The 27,425-nt window shown below is 35.9% G+C and overlaps 1 protein-coding gene across 2 annotated transcripts in view; it reads right to left on the minus strand.

Annotated features, from left to right (window-relative positions):
- Positions 1 to 27,425, minus strand: part of si:dkey-22o22.2 — a 368,709-nt gene that overhangs the window by 73,271 nt on the left and 268,013 nt on the right. For both annotated transcript variants that reach the window (XM_073926494.1, XM_001921088.9), the window contains 5 exons: positions 22,307 to 22,479; positions 10,296 to 10,464; positions 9,083 to 9,253; positions 8,120 to 8,292; positions 186 to 353 (listed from right to left, as the gene is read on the minus strand). In XM_073926494.1, coding sequence (XP_073782595.1) covers positions 186 to 353; positions 8,120 to 8,292; positions 9,083 to 9,253; positions 10,296 to 10,464; positions 22,307 to 22,479 — 854 coding nt within the window. The remainder of the gene's footprint in view (positions 1 to 185; positions 354 to 8,119; positions 8,293 to 9,082; positions 9,254 to 10,295; positions 10,465 to 22,306; positions 22,480 to 27,425) is intronic.

A 27,425-nucleotide genomic window follows, 5' to 3' on the forward strand; every position in this document is an offset into this window, starting at 1 on the left:
TAAAAAGCTAGACGGCGGACCAGAATGAGAGAGATGAGCCTAGAGAGTATGACTGCCACAAGTGCTCCCTTATTTTGAAAATAAAAAACTAAAGACTCCTTGTACCTTTATCGCCGACCCTGCAAATGTTTGACAAATTCTGCCATGCTTAAAGAAAGCACTGTTAAATTATATAAATGCATTACCACTATTTTGGTGTCGCGTGGTGTGTTCTCTGGGATGGTGACCCAATATTCCGCCTGTTCCCACTGCGGGGGCTGGTTGTGCACGTTGGTGATGATGACAGTGAGGTCGACCGAGCTGCTCCGACTCCCTCCGTCTGTAGCGATGATCTGCTGGCTGATCCGTGATGTCTGTCAGGACAAGAGACAGGTGATATAATCCAGCCTAGGGGCTTATCAGTAGACACAGAAATAATACAGGTTGTCACTGATACCGCTGAAGACAGGTGAAGATTTTTGTCAACGGGGGATTCAGAGAAAAGAGAAATCCTTGATACCTCCACCTGAAGAACGGGCCTCCGTTATCCACAAGATGTTTCATATACAGAATAGCAAGTATTTTAAGCAAAGATTTTAGATAGTTGTTTTTTTAATTTGACATTCAAGATTAGGATCTGGGGGGGAAATATGACACAATGACTCCTAACAGCATTTTTTTTTTATTATAAGTAAACATGAGTGCTTTGTGGATTTTGCACTTAATTGATGAGAACTGCATTTAATAAGTTGTTTTGAAATAGCTTAGTTTCACAGTTTTGGCCGGGAACATAATACATTTACTTTCCATATAATTCATGATATGAAGAGAAACCAAGTGTTCTTGAGCATCCTGTGCTTTTAAAGTCCCGTATTGAGACATCATGTCCTGGTTTTGTTCCTTTAGATCAAGGGTTCTCAAACTTTTCAGCCTGTGACCCCTAAAATAACAACTCCAGTGACTCGCGACACCCACTATGCTCGGAGGTGGTTATAAGCAAATATTGCACACAATTGTGCACACTTACCAATAGGAACTATATGAACATAAGCATAGTAGCAACACAAGAAAGTGCAACAGTCTTACCATATGTTTTTTTAAATCATTATTCAATTGTTTAATTTAATATTAACCTTACTTAATGAGAATGGTGAGCACAATGTTTATAGCACAAGACTATTCTTGGTTTTATTTTGGAGCCACTTGGAGATCATCCTCTTTGTTCAGTCGAGGTATTTATTTTTAATATAAGTGCCAAAAAGGTGTCAAAGTTTAATATTGAACCGCAAAATAAATCTGCTGCAACTAACGCTATTGCTGTGATGGTAATCTAGCATAATAACCCCAAGGGTCCCAAATAAACTATAATCATTGATTAAATATGATAATTCTAATATTTTAATAAAATATATGACATTTTTGGAAATCACCAAGCGACCCCTCCTCATTATCTCACGAAACCCCAGCAGGTCCCGACCTCCACTTTGAGAACCACTGCTTTAGATGGATCACTGATCCATATTTCAATCAAACCAGAGAGCCGAATCCAACCTGCCAAGTGTAAACTCACTTTAAAGGGATAGTTCACCCAAAATTAAAAACAACTTCATAAGTTATTCACCCTTATGTGGTTTTAAATATTTATGAGCTTCTTTCTTCTGTTGGATGCAAAAGAAGATATTTTGAAGAATGCCAGTAAATGAGACCCATTGACTACCCCCCACTACTATTGACGTCAAGAGGTCCCAGTAACCTGAATTCTTTAAAATATCTTCTTTTGTGTTCAACAGAAGAAAGAATCTCAAATAGGTTTCAAACGAGTGAAGAATGAATAAAGGATATAGAATCATAAATTTTGGGTAAACTACCCCTTTAAGTCACACCGTGTTTGATTTAAAAAAAAAGAAAAAAGAAAATGGGTATTCAGAAAGCAGCTCTAAGTTGGAGTCAGCAGTAAACTTTGCTTGACTGGCTCCAAAATGTTGCTGTTTTCAGGTCAGAAAGAGGGAAAGGAAGAGGCAGACAGTTAGAGGCAGACAGAGAATGAGAAGAGGCAGGAATAGCAGCAGGGGGGCAGTTTAAGTTGTCAATCTGAAGACAGGTGAGTTTAGTGTGGGTGACATCTCCTGCCTTTCACCGAGCCTGATCCACTCGGACGTAAATGATGCAAGGTGGTCAGACTGGCTAATGAAAACAGGAAGCAGACTCAACAGTGCATGCATGTGTATTAATGACCTGCTTTTGAGGCAATTGATGCACATTTCTGTCAAAAGCAATGAAAACATAAAATGCGGAGTCGATGTGAGCTCTGCTTTAATAAAGTCTGATCTCTGCTGCTGCATCTGAAGACTGTTATCACTTTTGACTCTATAAACAGGATGTTTGGCATGGCCTGGCTTCCTGTCTGTATTTTTGTATGCACATACAGCGTTTTTTATTGTCAAATCGACCCTGACCTATCAAAGCTTATATATGCAGCACAGAAATGACACAGACAGTTATTTGTAGGAGCAAAGTGAAGACGATGGCATTTTAGCTCAGATGAAACAGCAAACCTTTATACAAGAATAGATTTTTTTTCCGGATATGGGAACATTTGGCCGTGTAGACTTAAAACTACCTGCTTCGAATGTTATCAGTCGATTGAATGGGTGTTATCAGCTGATAAATATGCGCCAGTAGGGGCCTTCTGTGCCTACTAGTAGGCTCAGAAGGCTGTTATCATTCATCTACATGGTTAATCAGCTATACTAATAGAGGAGACTCCAGATCTGTTTTTACATTATTATGATAAGTGGGGTTGGGATAGAAGTAAAATACATTTAATGGGAAATTTAATAAATAAATAAATAATTCTCGTTAACTTTCGGCCACAACGACATATGATTTGACTATGTTGATGGATGATAACAGCCTACTGAGCCTAATCGAAGGTGCAAGAGGCCCCTACTGGCCCATATCTATCTGCTGATAACCACTGACGGCCATTCAATCGAGTGATAACATTTGAATCGTCTTGTTAAAACACACTTTTCAAACTCTTACTTCTTTATGCTGCTGGTCATGTTGATAATGATGTCATGATAGTAACATATTATTAAAAAAAAGTTGTATGAATTAGGATTTCATTAACATTTTGTTTAAGTCTTTATGAATTATTGTTCATTATTTTATTATTTTTTGTTTAATATTACATAATGAAATGTAAAATTCCTATATTATTATTAATTACTGTGGTCGTAATTTATTACTTTAAATTATTCAAATTATATATTTTTTATTGATAAAAAATGGTTCTAATCCATGATGATAAATCTTGTTTTCGGGAAAAAAATAATAATAATAAAATCTGAAGACTTGGCAACAATTTACATTACAAATTTAACTTACATAAACCTGAGATATTACAAGGTGCAAATTTAGTCTTCCTTTACTGTTCATAATATAGTCACAAAATGTTATCTCCGGCAAATAAGTATTATTCAAGTTTATAGTTTTGTTAGTCTTAATTATTTTTCATTATTTTATTAATACATAATAAAATGTAAAGGTCTCTTTTATTATTAATTACTGTGGTCATAATTTTCAATTATTTTTATATTTATTATTTAAAAAATGGTTTTAGTCTGTGTTGATATACCTTGTTCTCGGCCCAAAAAAAATCTGAAGACTTGGTAATAATTTCAAAAACAAATAAAAAAAAAGGCAAAAGTTGAATAAAAATCAGTTAAAGAAAAAAATGCATCACAAAGTAAAAAGGACATTATCCCAGGTGAAAAGAAGACTAAATGTAAAGAAAGAAAAAGAATGACATTTAATAAGAAAATGAATAATCACAATACATTTTTAATAAACTTCAAACTCCCACCTGAATAAAATAACTCATTACCATGTTTGTGCTTATGATAACTGAACGCCGTACCTCCACATAAAGTATAAGGTGTGCTTGGATATATTTAGCATCTCTTTTGGTCCCTACCAAGTTTAATATGCAAAACTCTGAGGATTTGAACAGAGAACAAAGTAAGATCTGGTCTCTCTGGAGGAACATAAGTGAGAATATGCAGAATATGAAGCACATATGTCAGAAAAAAAGTACCTGTACAACAATAAGCAAGCTCTATTGAATCTTCTCAGTAGCGAATGTATGCATATGGTCTCTACACATAGTGCGCATGTGTGTTTCAATAGCTATATTGTAGGGACAAAACTAAGGTTGGCTAAATCTGATGAACTTCTATATCAGGGGTGCTCAACCCTGTTCCTGGAGATCGACCTTCCTGCAGATTTCAGTTGCAACCCATATCAAACACACCTGCCTGTAATTATCAGGTGCTGTTAAGGTCCTATTTAATTGGTTCAGGTGTGTTTGATCAGGGTTGGAGCTGAAATTTGCAGGAAGGTCGATCTCCAGGAACAGGGTTAAGCAGCCCTGTTCTATATTATGATACACTCACCAACCTCTTTATTAGGTGCACCTTACTGGTACTAAGTAGGACCCATATTTGCCTTCAGGACTGCCTTAATCCTTCGTAGCATAGATTCAACAAGGTATGGAAATATTCCTCATTTTGGTCCATATTGACATGATAGCTTCACGCAGTTCCTGCAAATTTGTCGGCTGCACATTACACTACCACCACCAGCCTGAACCATTGATACAAGGCGAATGTATCCATGCTTTCATGTTACTGTCACCAAATTCTGACCCTACCATCTGAATGTCAGAAATCAAGACTTATCATTCCAGGCAACGTTTTTTCAATCTTTTAATTCAATTTTAGTGAACGTGTGCGAATTGTAGCCTCAATGTCCTGTTCTTAGCTGACATGAGTGGCACCAGGTGTGGTTTTCTGCTGCTGTAGCCCATCTGCCTCAAGGTTGGACATGTTGTGCATTCAGAGATGCTCTTCTGCATACCTTGGATATAACGAGTGGTTATTTTAGTTACTGTTGCCTTTCTATCAGCTCGAACCAGTCTGGCCATTCTCCTCTGACCTGTGGCATCAACAAGGCATTTGCACCCACATAACTGCTGCTCACTTATCTCTTTTTCGAACCATTCTCTGTAAACCCTAGAGATGGCTGTGCTTTAAAATCGCAGTAAATCAGCAGTTTCTGAAATACTCAGATCAGCCAACAACAACCATGCCACATTCAAAGTCACTTAAATCACCTTTGTTCCCCATTCTGATGCTCGGTTTGAACTCAAGCAGATCGTCTTGTCCATGTCTACGTGCCTAAATACATTGAGTTGCTAACATGTGATTGGCTAATCAAAAATTTGCGTTAACAAGCAGTGTACCTAATAAAGTGGCCGTTTAGTGTATATAATTTATATAATATATTAATATATAATAAAAAACATCTATAGGCCAATTTTTCACAATATTTCCAGCTGCAAAATGTTTTCAATACTATGGCACCAAGCATTGCTTTTTTTAAGCATAAGACCCAAATTTGATGGGCATTTGGTAAATGTAATTTGCATAAACCTGAGATATTACCACCATAACTGTTAAGATAGAGTTGTGGCCATTCTTTACTCTACTGTACATAATATAGCCATAAAATATTCTCTCAGGCAAAGAAGCATTATTCAAGTTTATAGCTGTTTGACAGCTGTATGTGTATTTATGGACTAGTTGTAAGTTGTTGCTATTCAGTGATTATATCAGCAGTTCTCAAACCAGCGCACTGCATATTTTGTGTGTCTCTTTTGTTTAAAACACCTGATTTAGATATACAGATCATTAGAAAAATGCACCAAGAATTAACAACATGTTCCCTACATAGTGTTCACTGCTCTCTACCTCCTGAACAAAGGGAATGGAAAAAACTCGCATTTTAAAAATATTTTTAAGTCAACAATGAAGTAAATAACACAAAGTTTTCTTCCGCAGACTGACTAAAGTTTTGCTTAATAAGGGGGTATTCACATAATACAACTAAGATCGAGTGGAAAACACGAGATGGTTTGCTTCATTCACCAATTTCAATGCACTACTGAGCTTGTGCTGCTGAGAAACCAAAATTGACAAACTTTTGCTGCAGTAGTATTTAAAAAGCACCACAGTGTTTTGGGTGTTCTGCATTTGTCTGAGGTAATTACTCTACTATTATTATCAGAATGTGTAATCCACACAAAATGTGAAGCTAATTGTCACATGATGAATGATGCACTAGTGGCATTCTGAAAAGGTGAGATATTTTCAACTCGCTGCACTGTATAGGCATGCCTTAAATGGCCGCAATGCACAAAACTGAGTGTGCAACAGATGCAATATGTGAAAACTAACGCCCCATTCACACAGGGCGTCAGCGTCAATGCTTCCCATTCTCTTTGAATGGGTGACGTCTGGCATTGCTGAACTGCATTGTACATCCGTCGGCGCCGCTTCAGAGGCTTTGCTCGCAGCCGAATTTGGGACTAGCCAATCAGATTTCTGTATGCAAATGCACCAGCCAGACAGTGGCCTATTGCTGACTGAATTTCATTGGCTGACACTGCTATGACGATCGCGGCAGCCCCAATTTCAGACACGCCTTCAGTCAAGCAATGATACTGAAGTCCCGTGGGCATAAAGGTACGTTCACATCAAGTATGATAACAATAAATGTAACAATAAATATATTTGTGCCCACACAGGCGATTGATAATGATCTGTTTTTTTTTAGATTATGCTTTGATTCGGCATTATACCTTGCAACTAGCAGGTGTTTTCAGAGTGCTTCTGCCACATCTAAACACACTATTGAACTTGTGATGTGTAATCAAATCTAATCAAACAGTGAATTTAGCAATCGTAGACAACACAAAGAGCCTTATTTTACACCCAGCGCAGTAAGGCACAAGACGTGTTTGGCGTGATTTGTTGCTATTTTCAGACCAGCACAATCCAAATTTTCACATTTTGCGCCATGTTGTTTAAACATCAAATCCATTTGCACTGTGGACTCATGGGTGTGCCAGTCTATAAAGGAGGTGGTTTAGATTTGTCCACCTGTCGGGTTTTTGGCATCACCATATGGGGCATAAGAATAGGATGTGCGTTTGGATAAAACTCAGTTTTTTTAACCACACTTCAATATTATTGTTCATTTATTCGTTTGCTGGAAATTAGAACTGAATTTCGAAACAGTTTTTGAACAAATTTTTGCGCTTAACAAGCTAAATTAAATATGTAGGCTAATGGATGTCTTCAGTGGAGTGCATACAACATCATTTCCTTATCCACGAAAGTAAAGGAGTAAGGTAAAGAGTAAAAGTAAAGAGAAAATTAAGAGGCCAAATGGAGGAGGTTCGTTCTTTTTCCTCGGGCAGATACTCTGTTAAAATGTTTTCTCCCTAATAAACAGTTTTTCCACTTACATAGTTCACTATGTAAATATCATATGCGCCATGTCGTGGCGAAAGTGACTCTTAAAGGTTATGGGAGATGAGATTCTGATTGGTTTAATGCATGTTATGCTCAAAACACACACATAACTCATTAAGAGAATAAGCACAACCCTGTTAGACCACGCATATTTTTCCATCCTTAAAATAGCAAAAAATGGATTCAGACACGCCTTTAATGCTTTTGCGCCATGCACTTTAGACTTTGCGCCTAGATCGTTAAATTAGAGCCCAAAGACACTGAAACTAGCGCTAGATTCTTGCAGTACTTTTATTTTTATACTTCAATTCGCGAGCATGACTTTATTAAGTTACTTATTTTTAATCATTATTTCTATCGATATAACCAATTGTTTCTATGATAGTTGTTCTTATATAATCTTTTAAAAAAAGGGCTTAACATCAAGCAATGTGCTTCTTGATAGTGTTGTCTGTATCTTTATATTGCACAAATGGATTCTGACCGGCTGTTCGCGTTTCATTATTCATCAGCTAGGAAAAATCATTCTGAAAGTAATAATTATCCTAACGATATCATTCCTCTTTATTGTTGTAGTTGAGGAGGGAAGTATGCTACTCTTTAAGACTGTGAACGATTTCTAAAACGAAATCTTTATAATTATAGTTATCGTGCATATTTATTGCCAAGAGCCAAAGGTAGTAATACGCTTTGCCTGTATATGTTTTTTGACTTTATAAGTAAAGATGTGTGCAGGTGAGCGGGTGCATTCTAAAGTGTACCTGTGAGATGGGTTGGTTGACGTAGATCCATCCTGTGCTGGGGTTGATGTGAAAGTAAGCCGGATTCTGCTGGGACAGGGAGTATGTGATGGCCGAATTGGTGCCCTGATCGTCATCATGAGCTGCGGCCCTCAAGAAACTAGTCCCAACTGGCGTGTCCTCCCGCAAGAAGTCTGGCATGGGAAAGGTTAACACAGACGTCAACAAAAACCAATAACAACAGTCTAAAAACAAGAAATGTCTTGTGCTGTTAAAATCTATGTGCGGTGAAAAGGAATGTGCGTCCCAGAAAAACGTTTCAATCCTGCCCTTTAATTGTTAATGAGCTTTCCCAGTAGCACTTTCAATGTGATGAAAAGCGTTTCTGACATCAAACTTGCTCAAGTTATATTTGCAATTATAAATACCCCCCCCCCCCCCCCCCCCCCCTCGGAAGATTTCACACACTTTTCAGTAAGCTTTCCAGGATTGCATCCAGATTGCATGTAAAATGAATGGTGACGTGTTTATACCGCGTTCAAGCGCATTAAAGCTCACCTTGCTTAGACTGTTATGCATTTTTAATATCGTGGTTAAATGTGTATTGACCACACTCAGGATTCCAGGACTTAAGAATTTGTTAAGCTTGCAAATCCTCACTGCCATTAAGTGCAATGTTAAAGGTCCGTGTATAAATGTTTAAAGAGTCTACGTATAAAACTGGGGACTATGACTTCTTGCTATGCTATCACTCTTTTATATATGCTAAGGGGTGGAGGAACTGATTTTAAGTATGGCCAACAAATACAATCAATTCAGGGGACCGTTTAGAAGATTTCCTACCTACTCATTTCTATATAACACATAGCACTTTACAGTTTTATTGTAGGACTTATATCAGAGCAGCACACCGCCTTGCACAAATGCTAACATCAACAACTAATTGACCTGGTCTTTAATAAGGGTAATAAACACAGTACTTACACTGGTAGCGGCTGTTCTCAAACTTAGGGTCATTGTCGTTCTGGTCAGCGATGAGGACGGTGATCTGACAGATGCCGATGAGCGGCTCTTGTGCTTGGTCTGTAGCCGTGACTGATAGAGTATACTCTCGCTGTTTCTCCCGGTCAAAACTCACTGCTGTACTGATCACACCTGCGCAACACATACAGTGCAATGCACATATTTGTTTTTTTAGTGGTGAAAGCTTATTTTATATATTTTATGACAAGCTTGAATTCCCTAAATAGCATTTATTGGTTTGGATGCTTGGATATAAGAATTTCATCTGAACAAATAAGAATATTCTTTTATCAATGTATCATTTTATTTTTTTTAAACATGAAAAATAAAACAAAGAAATAAAGACAAATAAAATAATAATAAAATATAAAAATTAAATAAAGTATAAAATAAATAAAAAATAAAATATTAATCATATATAATAAAATTTAATCTCTCTCTCTCTCTCTCTCTCTATACATATATATATATATATATATATATATATATATATATATATATATATATATATATATATATATATATATATATATATTAAATTTTACTTTAATTAATCAATATTTTTATTAATTAAAATAAAATAAAATTAAGGTGAGAAAAATTAAAAAAGAAATAAAGAAAATTAAAATAATTAATAAAAATCATCAAAAATTTTATTATTATAATATTAAAATGCTAAATTTAAATGAAGAATAAAATTAATTAAAAATAAAATAAAATATAAATAAAATATGAAACAAAATATAAAATATAAAACCATATAAAATAAAATAAAATATGATAAAATATAAAAGAAAAAAAAGCCAAAAATAAAAGAAAAAAGTAAGAAAAATTAAAACATGAAAAATAAAATAAACAAATAAAATATAGACGAATAAAATAATATTAAAATGAAAAACTTCAATAAAAAATAAAATAAATAAAAATAAAATTTAGGTGAGGAAAATGAAAACATAAAAAAAAAGGGAAAAAATAAATAAAACTCCCACATATAAGACATTTTAAAACAACAGGCTGATACCGATTACTGGCTGATTGGTGGATCAGTACATCTCTAATTTAAGTAGTTTTAGAAATTAATAAAATGTATTTTTATCAAACAATGTCCAACAATACAGAAATTAACTTTATTTACCACTCTAATATGTGTACTCAATTATCTGGAAGTATGTACCTGTATCAGGGTTTATAGTAAACCCCGGCGAGGCTCCGTCCCTCTGCATTATCCCATACTTGACTTCCCCGTTGACCCCAGTGTCGGCATCATGAGCCTGTACCCGCAGGACAAAGGTGCCCGGGGGCTGATTCTCCAGGACCAGCGCATTTACACTGTAGTTGTGGCACTTCAAAAGAACACATCCAGAGTTTTAGACACAGACAATCCATTGCTAGAATTATGTTGAAGAACAGGCCAATATCAAGATCTTAGAGAAAAGGTAAACACTATACAAGATACTTGACATATATCAAAAATCGAAAACAAATAAAATGTGAGAGCTGAAAATGTAAAGGGTACCTATGATGAAAATCAACTTTTGTAAGCTGTTTGGACAGAACTGTCTGTATGTATAGTGTGTCTGCTGTCATATTGGAGTGATTTAAACACAATAAGTCTTTTTTTTTTTTTTTTTCTAACATTAAAATATCCAAATCCCAATGATTTTGAGGCCCACTGCAAGACAACATAGGAGTGCCGGGTTTTCCCCACCTACTAAATTGATTGACAGGTGCTATGCCTTCATAATAACATGTATACACATGTCCACAGATTTTTTTTTTTTGTAAAGGAACTAGGATTAAAATACATGTTTTAACTGATTAATCGTACACAACTAATTAATTAAGTTAATAAGTTTAAAACGCTTTTAAAAGAGAGCATGTTTGTAATAAAGTCAGTAAAATTGCTACAGTATGTAATTCTTAACTGCTATAATCACCACAGCCGTATGGTGTCAGTAAACATGCATATGTGTATGTGTGTGTGTGTGTACTGTGTGTGTCTCATCGTTTCAGAAAGGCTTGAATAAACTCCAACACAAATACATGAAATAAGCTTAAGCTGTATTTCAGCTTCATCCGTGTCTGTCTCTATCACTGACTGCTGTTTATCTGACGTAAGCTACAGTTGGTCATTAAGTTAATATAGCCATTACAAAACAGAATATATTACTTTACGAACTGTTACACACAAATCATCTAAACCTTTGTATATTATTATATTATAACTAAAATGAATATATACAAATAAATATACACACTTGAAGTCAAAATTATTAGCCTTCTTGTGATTTTGTGAAATGTCAAATATTTCCCATATTATGTTTAACAGAGCAAGGAATTTTCAACAGTATTTCCTATAATATTTTTCCTTCTGGAGAAAGTCTTATTTGTTTTAATTCAGCTAGATTAAAAGCAGTTTCTATTTAAAAATAAATTAATTTAAGGTCAATATTCTCAGCCCCTTAAGAATACTTTTTTCGATTGTCAACAGGACAAACCGTCATCATACAATAGCCCCTTTCAGACATACAGACCTTTCCGGAAAATTACCGTCAACTTTCCGGAAAGGTCTGTATGTGTGAACAGGCCATTTTTGAAAATACCGGTAATTTTGATCCTGCATTTTTCCGGAAAAAGAAGTTGTAATATTACCGGTAATTTGCCGAAACGCTGCGCTGTGTAAACACAGAAGGAAAATAGCCGGAAAGAGCCCGTTCACGCTTAGAAAGCGCTGACGTGAGACATCTACTCCAATTAGTACATTCAGAAGCATTTACATCTGCACTGTTTATGAAAATAAATGCCTTTGAATTTTTTTCCAGACAAATTTAGCTGCTATAGATGTTAGTTAAATAACGTTTCTCTTTTCTTTCTTAATGCCCACTGCGTAAACAATTGTTGATAAATGGCTTATGATAAACCGCTGTTTGTTTACCTTCAAGCTCTGCTTCAGTTGCTTGACGCGTGTGCATGTGAAGCAGCCGGGGAACACCAGCACACACACATGTACCAAAGTGTTCCTCCATGTTTTCATCGAAGTTGTTCACAATACTTAATCATCAGCAGAGTTTGTAATGTAGACAAATGTTTACAAATACAAGCGCAGCTGTTTTGAGCTCATTCCTGGTTAATGATGTCAGAATTTACAGGTATTTTGGAATATATGTGTGAATGTTCTTCCCGGAAAAATTCCGTAATGTCTTTGCCTGTGTGAACAGCGCTTTTTAAATTTACCGGTAAAGTTGTTCCGGTAATTTTCCAGATATTTACCAGTATTACTGTGTGAAAAAGGCTATTCACTTGCCTAATCATACCCTAGTTGAGTAATGTCACTTTAAGCGTATATCTAGTATCTTGAAAAATATCTAGTACAATGTGATGTACTGTCCTTATAGCAAAGATCAAATAAATCAGTTATTAAAATATTAGATATTAAAACTATTATGATTGGAAATGTGTTGAAACCTTCTTTCCGTTAAACAGAAATTGGGGGAAAAAAAGAGCAAGAAAAAGTGAGAATTGGCGAGCAAAGACATGAGAGTTGCATTTAGAATAAAGTGTTAATAACTTTCTCTTGTGAGGTCCTGTGTCTCCATAATAGCAGCACAGACATTCATAATGAGGCCTCAAGCTCCCTCTTCCACCTCCTCCTCCTCTTGCTTTCTCATCATGCTCTCATTACCGAGCGGGCATCTGGCAGGGCGTCCTGGTGAGCGGTGCCCACAAGGGAGCGGCATGTCAACTTAAGGCGATTAATCAAGTGACTAGATCGATACAGGGGCTAAAAGCTGGAATTAGCTTCCCTCTCCGGCTCTGAAGTGAATTCTCTCTGCGCTTTGCACTTCACACCTCTCATTGTCTTTCCACACACACAAACACACACACACACACCCTTCTGAGAGGGCTTAGGGAGGATTTCTCAGTTTAGCAAGGGAAAAGACTCGAACAGATAGTCTATTGCCGTAATCTGCAGTGCTATTAGGAGAGCTGGCATGGAGCAACTACAAAGCAGGGTGAGGGTTTGTATTCGGCTGAATGTCAAAGAAAAGATAAAGCGTGTGGGGCCAAGATGAGGACGTGTTAATGGTGAAGCTCGTAAAAGTGAAGAACAGGATTGAGTCAAATTGCACATTGACATCAAAAGAATCATATTTTTTATATTTTAAATAATAATGTAATTACAGAAAGACCCATTGAAAATATTTAATTTCACTGTAAGTCAGAATTTTTTGCCCCCCTGAATTATTAGCCCCCTGTTTATTTTTTTCCCAATTTCTGTTTATCAGAAAAGATTTTTTTAACACATTTCTAAACATAATAGTTTTAATAACTCATTTCTAATAACTGATTTATTTTATCTTTGCCATGATGACAGTAGATAATATTTGACTAGATATTTTCCAAGACACTTCTATACAGCTTAAAGTGACATTTAAAGGCTTAACTAGGTTAATTAGGTTAACTAGGCAGGTTAGGGTAATTAGGCAAGTTATTGAATAACGATGGTTTGTTCTGTAGACTATCGAAAAAAAATATAGCTTAAAGGGGCTAATAATATTGACTTTAAAATGTTTATTTTTAAATTAAAAACAGATTTTATTCTAGCCAAAATAAAACAAATAAGACTTTCTCTAGAAGAAAAAATATTATCAGACATACTGTGCAAATTTCTTTGCTCTGTTAAACATCATTTGGGAAATGTTTGACATAATTCTGATTTCATCTGTATATACTGACACTGTATAGATCTCTTTAACATTTTAGGCAAGATGATGATAATATTTGTCATCCATAGCATGTAAGAGATTGAAGAGACCCCCATTCTAAGTAACTGTAAATTGATGCTAAACTACAAATTGATGACACATTTATTGATTGAACATTGTAATGTATTTTTCTAAAGTATATTATGCATTTTGACAGGGGCGACATGGTGGCTCAGTGAGTAGCACTGTTGCCTCACAGCAAGAAGGTCGCTAGTTCGAGCCCTTGCTGGGTTAGTTGGCATGTGTCGAGTTTGCATGCTCTCCTCATGTTTGTGTGGGTTTCCACCACAGTCTTTTTAACTGTCGCATATCTAATGTCTAAATTTGGAGTGTATGAATTAGCTGCACAAAGCATATACAGTAACACAAAGAGAGATATAGGAAACATGGACTATAGAAAAAATAATGTGCTCAGGTATTCTTGGTAATAACTAACCTTTATTAAATAAATAGATAACTTTCAGTATTTGAATTTAAGCACTCTTTTATGTATATATAGTTCAACATAAAAATACAGAAAGAGCAAGAATAAGCATGGATTAGGGAGAAAGACATGATGGCGAGGAACTTTATTTGTATTACATGTTCTTAAATGGCTTTATTTTTGAAGCGTTATATAGTCTCTAACTTAATTTCTGAATGATGCAAATGTGTTTGTACAAACAGTCACTGGCAACATGAAGCATGAAAATCATAAAAATTCAAGAGATGGTTAGAATCCTATCATACACCCGGCGCAATAAGGCACAAGACGTGTTTGTAATAGTATCTGGATGCAGCCTTTATGATGCAAGCTGAGATTGCATCACTCAGCGATGCAATGTCAGACACTGTGATAGGTAGGGTTAGGTGTGGGGTTAGGTGAGCCCATTAGAAAGCATTGGATGCCGCTCAGATTGCACTGCACCAGGTCTGCATCCAGACCCCTCTCCGTGTTTGCCCCGGTTTGCCCCGACGTGTTGCTATTTTCAGACCAGCGCAACCTTAATTTTCCTGTCTTCCTCCACGTTGTTTATATAGCATTGCACATTTCGCTTTTGTATAATGTTAATATTAGTAGAAGTATTATTTATTACATGCATATTTGCATCTTTATATTCATATGCATATTTATATTTGTTTTATTAAAAGCAAGCCTAGATTTATTGGTCATTTTTGGACCACATGGGGCACAGGATGTGTGTTTGGATATAACTCCGTTTTTGAGCACACTTCATTATTACTGTTCTTTTATTTGTTTTCTAGAAATTAGAACTGAATTTATAAATAGTTTTGAAACATATCTAGTGAACGAAATTAAATATATAGGCTAATGGATGTCTTCAGTGGAATGGATACAACAATGTTTCATTATCCACGAAAGAAAGAAATGCTCTGTTTAACGGTTTTCTCGCTAGTAAAGCTTTCAGTTTTTTCCACTTACAAAGTCTGTCATGTAAATAGCAAATGCCATGGTGCAACGCAATTGACTCTTAAAGGGAATGGGAGATGAAACTCTGATAATAGCAAAAAGTGGATTCAGATCCCTTTTCATCCTGCGCTTTAGACTTTGCACCTAGATCATTAAAATAGAGCCCTATGGCTACAAAAAAGCATGACTGTTGATGGGTTCAAACTACTTGTCCTGGTAATATTAATAAATTAGCATTTAGTATTTAAATTTAAGCTTATTTGTATGTACTATTCCACAAAACTATAGAGACTGAGCAAGAAAAAGCATGCATTGTGGAGAAAACATGATGACGAAGAACTTTTTTTTTGTATAAAGTGTTCATAAATGACTTTTTTTCTTAAGCGTGATATAGTTTCCAACTTATTTCAATTCCGAATGATGCAAATGTGTTTGTGCAAACAATCATTAGCAGCACAAAGCATGAAAACCATCAAAATTCAAGAGATGTTTAGAAACCAAACACTATGACTACGAGAACGAAGACTGCTGAGCTGTTCAAACAACTTTTCCTGGTAATATTAATAAATTACCATGAATAAATACATAAATAACTTTCAATGTTTGAATTTAAGTACTTCCTACAGCCTGATGTACACTCAGACTCTTGAAACCAGTTGTGAACCAGTAAATAAGAAAATAAAAAAGACTCTGGTCAGCAGGGTGAGAGCAGAGAAAAAGATAGTAAGGAATAGGGCCAGATGTTGCCCCTGGGGCTCACTTAGCGCTTCTATTTCATATGCATCCCCTGTGCCGGTGAGTAATTCCCCCTTGAAATATTCATGGGCAGCAGCAGAGGAGGTGGCGGCGGCAGAAGTAGGGCCTGTGGGGCTCACGGAAAGTGTACAGGGACACGCTTCTGCCTCCTACACACTCACACACACCGCTCTCTCCTGCACCAGTGGCCTGCACACTGCAGCTCTCCCACCAGAGACCTCTGAGAGCCTTTAGATCTCCTACAGCCAGCTGTCTGCTCTCCCCACAGCTCGGCTTCACCTGTCTCGTTCTTACTCTGCTTCATTTAGAACACACTGCTATATATTTGCTCTTTCACTTATTTAGTTTTAGGAGAGTTTGAAGAATAACTCTATAGACAGATGCACAATGCAGTCCAGGAGTATTTTTGCATGTTAACCATGCTATTATAACGATTAGCATTTTAGAGCCACTCAGATGACTTGATTGCATTCTGTGTAAAGTATTCAGTTTGGAGTAGGCTACATTTTGGCACTTATTCAAGTAAAAATACAGCAGAAAAGAAGGTATGTATAAAATATTAAAGAGGAATAGTTACAAGGATAATTCATTATAAAGAAAAAAACATATATATATATATATATATATATATATATATATATATATATATATATATAATTGTGTCATTATTTATTCACAATTGACTTGTTCCAAATCAGTTGGATATAAAATAAATAAGTAATGCTGGGCAAAAATAAATTGCAATTAATCATATACGAAATAAAAGTTGTAAAAAAATTGTTTAGTAATAATTTAAGTGTCTGTACTGGATATATTTATGTTGTATATGTAAATACATACATGCATGTATACATTATATATATATATATAAAATATATATATAAAATTATAAAATATATATATAAATTTATATATATATATATATATATATATATATATATATATATATATATATATATATATATATATATATATATATATATATATTTTACATTTATAATTTTATACATGCATGTTTTTCTAAGCTTAAGTCAGTTATTCTCTTTTGAAAATGAGTCTTCAAAAACGAATTTATTTTTTTTCTGTGTAACTCCGCCCAGTGCCAGTTTACCCAATTATATTTCGGGACCTCGAGTTGCCTGGTGGAATGTCCGTTCCTCTTGCGATGTGTGGTTACATTTTTCACGAGTTCACACTTACGGATGTTTAAGAATAAAGTGTATTTGGCGTGCTGTCTGGGGAGAGGGCTCTGAGCTCGGGGAAGACACCCCAACTCGTGTTATTCCCCTTATCAATGAATAGAAAGAAGTTGGGATTCGAGTGTAGCATCTAGCCCCGCCCCAGAAAATTGATTGGATAATATAATGATTGTCAATGACGTATTAAATTGCAGAAACATCTGCGCGTGGTCCTCCCGAAATTTGTTTCTGAAACATAACTTTGAGAGATGCTTATCAGCATTGTCGTCAGCCACGGCAAGAGCTATGCGCCCTCATGAAGGCTGCGCCAGACCATGTGCATGCGCTTAATGCAGAAGTATAAATCAGCCTTTAGCATGTTTCTTAAATAAATGCAAACATATGATGCTATTGTTATGCTTTAGAAGAGTCAAAAAAAATACAGCACCATTTAGAACTAATGCTATAAATGAAAAATTTTGATATTCTCCATTTTGTTATTACATACAGCAATTATTCCTTCACATTTGTGCAGCTCTGTGAATTTCATTGTTTCTTTAGTAAACTGGGTGATAACGCGAGACGGAGACATATCATCAGTAGGCACAACTCATTCTTTATCCTTCATCTCGCACTACATCTTCAGCTCGTTTCTATTTATCAACTCCTACCCCATTCTTCACTTTTTGTCCCCTCAGACTTTATCTGTCTCTAAACTCTGCCATTAGTGAGGTGTTCACAGTGTCACTGGTATTAAAAGCCCGGGGCGCTTTAAGCTAGGCAGATTTAATGAGAGAATATATTTGAATTTTATAGTCATATATCAACACTGGTGGAGTCAGACTTTTCTGCTGTACACACTTGCCTATATTCGTTCTCCTTGTGCACAGATTGGGTCGTTAAAAGTCCTGTGAAGTGCTTTGAAATGTGCATTTTTATTAGATGTTTGACATAATCTCTTGTTTTTTTGCTTTATTAACAAGACCCAGCATGTAAAGTTTATATACAACAAAATCCCTTTACATTCGTTAACGAGAAGGATTAAATGAGAAAAAAAATATTTAAAAAGAAACAGAGGAAAGGATATATAATTATCAAATTACATACAGTTGAAGTCAGAATGATTAGCCTGCCCTTTGATTTATTTTTTTTTTTTTTCGTTTTTAAATATTTCCCAAATGATGTTTAACAGAGCAAGGAAATTTTCAAAGTATGTCTGATCATATTTTTTCTTCTGGAGAAAGTCTTATTTGTTTTATTCTGGCTAGAATAAAAGAAGTTTTAAAATTTTTTAAAACCATTTTAAGGTCAAAATTATTAGCCTCTATAAGCTGTATATTTTTATTCGATAGTCTACAGAACAAACCATGCTTATACAATAACTTGCCTAATTACTCTAAACTGCCTAGTTACACTAATTAACCTAGTTAAGCCTTTACATGTCACTTTAAGCTGTTTAGAAGTGTCTTTAAAAATATCTAGTAAAATATTATTTACTGTCATCATGACAAAGATAAAATAAATCATTTATTAGAAATGAGTTTTTAAAACTATTATGTTTAGAAATGTGTTGAAAAAATCTCTGTTAGACAGATATTGGGGAAAAAAATAAACAGGGGGGCTAATAATTCAAGGAGGCTAAAAATTCTTACTTCAACTGCATAAATAATTTACAATTTTAGTTATTAGCAAGAGTTATTAAATGCACTTTTACTACAGAAAATGCACGTGTACAAACATTTTATGCAAAAATATTAAAGGAGGACCATATATTAACTGTTTTAATTGCTTTTCTATTTTTAGACTAAAGGCTCGTACACACCAGGACACTTTTCGTTTACGTTTATGGTCAGCGTTTTTTAAGACGTTTTTCCGGATTCAAACCCAAGCAATTTTCACTTGTGTCGAGCAGAAGAGTATGCAAAATCTCTCCTTGACATTAGCTGGCGCTACACAATTTTAAGCTTCTGACACCCGCTTGTAACACAGATGGAGAAGACAAAGTTGACACGCTTGTTGTTATGGGTGATTCAAGTAGCAGCTCCAGCTCTAGCGATGAAGAAATGATGATTGTTCAGCAGTGCAATAAGCAGCTCCACGTTCATATCGCCATTGTGCATCTTCTTCAATGTGCGCTCCCATTGACAGTTTTGCGCTTGAGCGCCTCCAAGGGCTGTTTACTGAAAATTCAGCAGCTCATTGCACGTGAACAAAAGTGCCAACCTGTTTGGTGGAGAAGGTTTTGACGCAGTGCATCAAAACAAAAAAAATAAGCATGAGGCGTTTTTTTAAAAATGATGCTTTTACGTCTGGCGTTTTGCGCGTTGGTGTGCAAGATCACATTGGCGGCCTTTATTTAGTCACGAGGCGTTAAACGTTGACGGAAAACGCGAGGAAAAAACATCTCTGTGTGCACGGGCATTTAGGGTGCTTTCACACCTGTGGATCGATTCTTTTGTTCTGTATCAAGGATTAAAATGGTTACAATGAAGCAGTTACAATGATTGCACTTGCAGCTGTGCTTTAATTTTGAATGGTTACCCCCACATATCGTCACCAAAGATAAATCAGAGGTATGACTTTCTCATACAGAGCCGTTGGCAAGAATTATGCATTATAGGCTTTATATTATAGAGAAAAATTACAAATAAACCAAGACTGCTGTTCGATCAATTTTCTTATATAGCCGTATATATGGCTATTACATATCCATAATACACTGTTATATAGCCTGGTTTGTCAATTTGTTAGATCATTTTGCTTTCTTACTACAATCGATCCGCTACAGAGTGCCTTTCAATTGAGCCGAGACCACCTCATCCAGGCAATCTCGGGCCGACTGATTTGGCGTAGTTCTGAGCGTGATTGCTGGATTCACATTTGCCAAACAAACCACGCTAACTGGGGAAACGCGCCAGGTTTCAAAACAAAAGTCTAGGTGTGAAAGCACCCTTAGAAATCACTTTTATATACATTTGAATCTCTTTTTCTAGCACCATGAAGAGAGGTTTGCTTTTGGCAAACTTGGATTTGTGTATGTGAAATTTATATAACAATAAAATAAAGTTTATGATAAACCAGCATCTTTGAAAGAGGGATCCTTAACATAATAACCCAAAATCCCATGTTTATAACGTTTGACGTAATCTCAACTGAAAAAATGAAGAGCGGGTGGGACATAGAGTAGCTCCTCCCCTTTAAAAAACAGCCAGTAACGTGTCGTTTTTATCAGAGCTCTGCCAGTGAGAGTGCTTGAGATTAAGCTTATGAAATGAAAAGCAAATGAGAAGTGCCTTGAAGGGGGCGGGACATGTCAGATGCTAGAGAGCATTTGATTGGTCAAGATTTCATGAGAAACTGAAGTATGAGGTGACGTGAATAGAGTGGAGGAACTATGACGTCACTTTGTAGGCTAATCGGCTGCTAGCATAAAATTGGTTCCCTCGTGAAAATCCCTATAGGATTTTCCCATAGGGTTTTCGAAGATTGCGAATAATAAGCTCTGTGTTCAAACACTGTTCATTACACTTACACGTTTTGTTCGGCCGGATAATTGTCACACGAAAATACAACATTGAGCACTTTTGGATCTTAAATGCAAACGCAAGATATGAAAAGCTAACATTAGGCTATAAACGGACTACAGTGCCCTCGGGGCGCTCGTCTGTGACGTCAGCCCCACCCTGCTACAGACAACTTATCAAGCTTATTTTTAGAAATAATGTCCATGACAACGAGTTAATCTCTCTGTTTATTATATTATAATCCACGCTATATATTATAAACTAATAAATTCGCAAAAACACATAGACCTTTGTGCCTTTTGGATCGTTTTTACGTGGGAAATATCTGTTTCGCTTTGCGGTTGTTCTAAAAGTTTTAAAAATGTGTATAAATGTGCCTATATAGTATTATTATGAGACATATTTAAATACGTGTATCGCTCGCGCACACAGCCCGCTTACCTTAAACAGACGACAGAAATAGGCGTGAGGAGGAACAAGTCTATCAAATGCCTGCAAGTTCCATCATCATGGGCACAGAGCAACATTCAATATTCATTTTTTGTCAAGAAGTACAGCGAAAAACAGCCCATACAGTCACATCTGCTGAACGTTTTATGGAGGAGTGTAAATACTGCAGTTAAATGTGTTCAGATGAAGAAAAAAAGACGAGAAATCACTTGATCACGTTAAAATGACAGTTAACATGCATGTATTTTACACATTTATTCACACGTTTGCATTACTGAGAGCAGGAAAAAAACAGGCTGCACTGGTGAGCAGTATTTTCATAATATCGTTTAATTAAAATAAACGATCAACAAATTAGTCTGTCTCGACAGTCTTTCCATGTGAAGGAATTATCTACACACAATCTGAATTCTCAATTAGAATAATACAACAAACTATAAAATACTATTCATGAAAATACCTAAATCACAAACAAATCCAAACGCCCATCACAAGCGGGCTGCACTCCAGACCAGATCAGCTTGATGACGTATAATGTCCCCATTTAGCAACTTGATAGCAACCGTCTTTTTAAAGAAGCATAATCGATTTAAAAGTTGAAGAGTGTGCTGTAACTGATGTGTTTTATGTCGTAGAGCAAAACGTGAAAGTATATTGAGTTGGTGTTAGTCACAGACGTTATTTAAGCGATTTTACAGAAACCCCATTCAAAAAACCCATTGACTTTGGGACGAGGGAACCGGAACTGCTAAAATGCTAACTCGCTTCCGGGTTTTTGCATACAAATTGACGTCTTAGTTCCTCCACTCTATAAAACCGTTGATCCATTTAGGCGGAAGTGACAAATTGGAAGCTTTTGGATGTTTATATTAATTTTATATTTTCTAAACACACTAATAGATATCCTTACGCTAATAGATATCCTTAAAACTAACAAACTAAAACTAACATTTAACATTTTTTTATTTAATTTCACAGGACTTTAAAATATAGATTTGTACAAGTTTTAAAATACCTTTTGAAACCTCAGCTCGCCAAACAGTGGCTTCTTGTTAATATTGCTGATAAACCGATTTTAAGATGTTTTTTTTTAACCTTACCTCATCAAACACTGGCTTGTTGTTGTTGATGTCATTGATGCCCACGATGACCTGTGCGCAGCTGCTGAGGGGCAGAGCTCCACCGGCTGCATTGTCATCAGTCGCTGTGACGTTCAGGACATACTGAGGACCCCGGAGTCTAGGAGGAGGACTACGTCGCAGTTTGATGATGCCTGTAAATAAGTCAATAAAACACTTCAGCTTATCTAAATGTCTCGTGGAAGAAAACAATCGGCTGTAGTGCATGTTCACATCAAACTGTAAAAGCATATTAAAATTCACTGCATAATCTCTTTTCTCAGTGATGGGTTGTGACTGGAAGGGCATACGCTGCATAAAATATAGGTCAGAAAAATTGGTAGATCATTCCACTGTGGCATCGCCTGATACATCAGGAACTAAGCTAAAGGATAGTGAGTGAGTGCATAATCACTGAGTGTGAATGTTGTATTATTGAAATTAAATAACACTTTTTAAAAAATCACATCATGTAAGATCATGTGATGTAAATGAAATAAAATGACACATAAAACTCATGCTTAAAAAGAATCGTTTGACAATATGAAAATCTAGTTTCATATTAATATCCAATGTGAACATATGTAACAAACATGGAGGACAAATTAAACACATATGAAATGCATGGTTTTGGAATATTTCTGTGTGGGAAATGATCATGCTCATGTTATATTGTTCCACATAAAAAAATACTAAACCACATTTCATATTCATGTCATTAAATTTTTCTTCAACTTAGTCCCTTATTTATCAGGAGTGGCCACAGCTAAATGAACCTCCAACTATTCCAGCATATGTATTACGGAGTGGCAACCCGGTACTGGGAAACACCCATACACTCTCCATTCACACACAAACTCATACACTATGGCTAATTTAGTTTACCTAATTCACCTGTATCGCATGTCTTTGGATTGTGGGGGAAACCGGAGCACCCGGAGGAAACCCACGCAAACATGGGGAAAACATGCAAACTCCACACAGAAATGCCATCTAGCCCAGCTAGGACTCAAAGCAGTGACCTTCTTGCTGTGAGGTGACAATGCTAACCAATTTGTAATTACTAATGGCAAATTAAGTTATCCTAAAATATCCTATTTTAAGGGATAGTTCACTCAAAATTAAAATTTGTTCATCATCTGCTGAACACAAAACAATAATGAAAAAGACTGGAAAAGTGGAAATCTGTAATCATTGACTTCCATAGTATTTGTTTTTCCTACAAATGAAGTCAATGCTTTTAAACATTTTTTAAAATATCTTCTTTAGTGTTCAACAGAACGAAGAAACTCTTAAAGTCTTGGAAACACTTGAGGTTAAGCAAATGTATAGTACATTTTCATTTTAGGGTGAACTATCCCTTTAAATGAGTCAATAAACAGTCGAAAGTTTAGATGCATTTAATATAAATTTCAACAATTTTTAGTTAAAGGGCACTTAGTTTACCCCTTTTTCAAGATATCATACAAGTGTTTTGTGCCTCCAGAATGTGTCTGTAAAGTTTCAGCTGAAAACACCCATTAGGTTATTTATTATACAATTTCAGAATGTTGGAATTTTCTGCTTTAAACACTATGTAGCTGTCTTTGTGGCCTGTGCCTTTAATGCTAGTTCTCCCCACCCACCATTCCCACATGCCTGTCAGAGTGTGTCTCCATCTCTGGCTCGGCAGTGTCAGATAACAGACAGACATTAAGGAAGAAGATCTCTTGTAATGTTTGTGAGAAATACTTTAGTAAGAACTTTCCCAATGATTATTTGTTGTATTTGTTGTGGAGTTAATTCAAGCCTTTTGATGAGTCACAACAATGTCATTACAAAGTTCATCCACACACACACACACACACCACACACACACACACACACACACACACACACACACACACACACACACACACACACACACACACACACACACACACACACACACACACACACAAAGCAGCGCAAGTTTAACTTTGCACGCAAATGTGACAGGATACACGTTAATATCCACTGCTGTATGGATATCCGTTATGCTAACATCCAAAATAAACCTGATTTTACGTCCACAAACCAGGATTGAAGCGTCTTTTTTATAATTGTACTGACATGCGGCAGTGGTGATAAAATCGCTGTAATTAATTACAAATATGCACTGTTTAAAAAATGTTTAAAACTTGTGAAACTCATTCTTGATCACATTTGATGATGATTGATGATCACAGCGAGCTAAACAGATCTTTTAATCTCAGTTGCTTTGTGCACATCCTGTCTTGTTAATATGATTATATGCGTTACTATGGAGACATGTTATTAAGTGGCTATCAATAAATTCGGTGGGTAGGGAAACAACACTCCTACGTCACATTGCAGTCGGTCTCAAAATGGGAGGGACTTGGATTCCTTTAACATCAGGAAATTTAAAAAAGGAGAGATAATCTCTTTATATCACCCGAATTTGACTGTGGAAACACTATACCTATACACAATTCTGTCCAAACAGCTTACAAATGATGATTTTCATCATGCCCTTTAATTTCAATTAACCAATACAGTTTATATGAAATTAAATGCCTGAACACATCATATTAATTTGACATTTAATTGTATTTTTGCACACAACTCTTTTGACTGTATGTAAAATACATCTGTTTTACAAAGCTATGCTTTTTAATCCCCCTTTCAAATCCAAAAATTAGCATTTAAAATGATTAAACGACAACTGCTTTTGTATATCCAGCTTTACAGTAATCGCAAAACAGGCTTCTAATGGCTGCACATTCACCTAACAACAGAGAAGTTGGTGGCAGTGTGCAAAAAAAAGAAAAGAAAAAAAATGTACTGCTGCATCTTTGAAGTGACAACTCCACGCAGCTTTCTGAGAGCCGAAGCCATGGGCCATCTCTCTCTGTGCTGGCCTGTAATGGGTTGGGGTGGTGGAACAGTCGTGCCGCGAGGCTGATAAGACAGGAGAGAGCTTTAGCATACTGCTGTTTTCCCGCTCTCAGGCATAAAATGTGCTGGTAAACAAACGAAAAGCAAACACCGCAGACAAATGTAACCTTGAGACTGAAAGTACACAGGCAGGCAGGCAGGCATGAAAACAGGCAAACATTGCATTCACACACAAGTGCACACATACACACACACAAAAAAAATATATAAAAAAACCAAGAGCTGTAGACCAAATACAACACAAGGGGTGTTTGTTTTTCCCACAAATACCACAAACGTGGGCTGAATGATGGATTAAAGGAGCGTGCTGAGCAGACGGGAAGTGGAAAATCACTTTTTGAATGGTTTTAGATGTCTTCGTTTAAGAAAGCATCCTTAACGCAAAACTGAAGAACAAACTGGTGTGACGTCATTTTGAAAAGCAACCTGGCTTGGTTTATACAAATATACAAATAATATTACAGATTGAGTTATTAAAATGGTTCTGAATGTAAAACAACAGCAGAGTTCAAACCAACACTATAACAATAATGACATACAGTTGAAGTCAGAAATATTATCCCAAATGATGTTTAACAGTGCAAATAAACTTTCACAGTATGTCTGATAATATTTTTTCTTCTGGAGAAAGTCTTATTTGTTTTATTTTGGCTAGAATAAAAACTGATGTTCATTTTTAATATTAATTTAAAGCTACAGACAACACTTTGGAGAAGCACTGCTTGAAATTAAGCCCTCTTTTTAGATTATTAAAAAATAACTATCTAGAAAACAAGTGGTTACCATGGGAAAGAATGATAAAAATACATGAACGTAAGCCAGGGTAGCAAAACTTTGATTCATTTTAAGGCACGTTGTGTCAGAAAGCATATTCTGTGCAATTACTTCATTTTAAGTAACAATAATGTGGTGTTTTTATAATGCATTTATATAAATAAAAGCAAAAACTTTACAGTTTCACACGATTTCTTACTGTTATCTGTAGGAACGAAAACCAAACCAGGCTCATTCTGAAAACGTAATGCTATACACATCTCTGGAGGCCAAATATGTCTTAGGAGGTACATTTTACATCGTCTTTGTTTTCGTGAATCCACCAGAGGCCGCTGTGTATGCTTTTTGAGATCTCGATTTTCTCTCGCAAGTGCCATTCATGTCTGCTGTTCTCATGTAAATCCACCAGAGGCTGCAGTCGACTGACTGAATGACTGACTGACTGGCCGATCAACTGACCCACCCTCTTCCTTCCCTAAACCCAACCAATAGTGTTTTCAAAAGCACAGAGTTTTGTTTTTTTTTGTCACTATTATGCATTTTTACAACAAACAAGCACATGTTTTAATACATTCATAACGATGTTTATGTTTTACCGTCATGCTTTAAAAGAAAATACTAAAATAAAAACCACAATTAAAAAAATAAGTGGTATGTGAAAAGACTAAATTAGTTGTTAGAAACCTTCAGTATACATGTGGTAATCAGACTGCTTCTCCACAAACAAGGAGAAGGAAAAAATCACAAGACATTGTCTCAGAATAATCATTTCAGAAATGTAGTTTTGCATGATATTGGCATTAAGTTCAAAACATATACTCAGGAGATGTGTGGCTTTTGACTTATTACTTTTTCTTTTTTTGTTGCATTATAAACTCTGGATGATGGATTATAAAGCCAGGGCTCAATTTATGCCGGAACACGCTAGATCCGGATCCGGCACGTCTGAAATCTGACCCAGCACCTCATTTTACCAATCCCCCTACTTAACCGCCCTCATCCCCCGTCAGCTGTTCACTTCCACTTTCTTCCGCCACTCCCCAACCCTCTTCACTTTTGACTGCGACACCCTCATCCAGGACCTCACAATTCAAAAATTAAGCACTGAATAAAGCCCAAAGTTTGACGATGAGGGAAAGGAAGACACCAATATAGCCTCGGAAAACTCATTTTGCATGCTACTTTCATCAAATTTAAAATATAAACACTTGGCTTTCAAGACATATCAAGAATGTTTTCCTGTGTTTGTATATGGACAAAACAAATATTGAACATAAGTTTTATTTTTTTGAACATGTAACTTCCCCTTTAACCACAGTAAAGCCCGAAGTGTCTTATTTCCAATGATCTCTAATTTGTGTGTGTAGCTTACTGGAGTCAAGAACTGTTA

Source organism: Danio rerio, chromosome 16 (assembly GCF_049306965.1).
Source record: "Danio rerio strain Tuebingen ecotype United States chromosome 16, GRCz12tu, whole genome shotgun sequence".
NCBI lineage: Eukaryota > Metazoa > Chordata > Actinopteri > Cypriniformes > Danionidae > Danio > Danio rerio.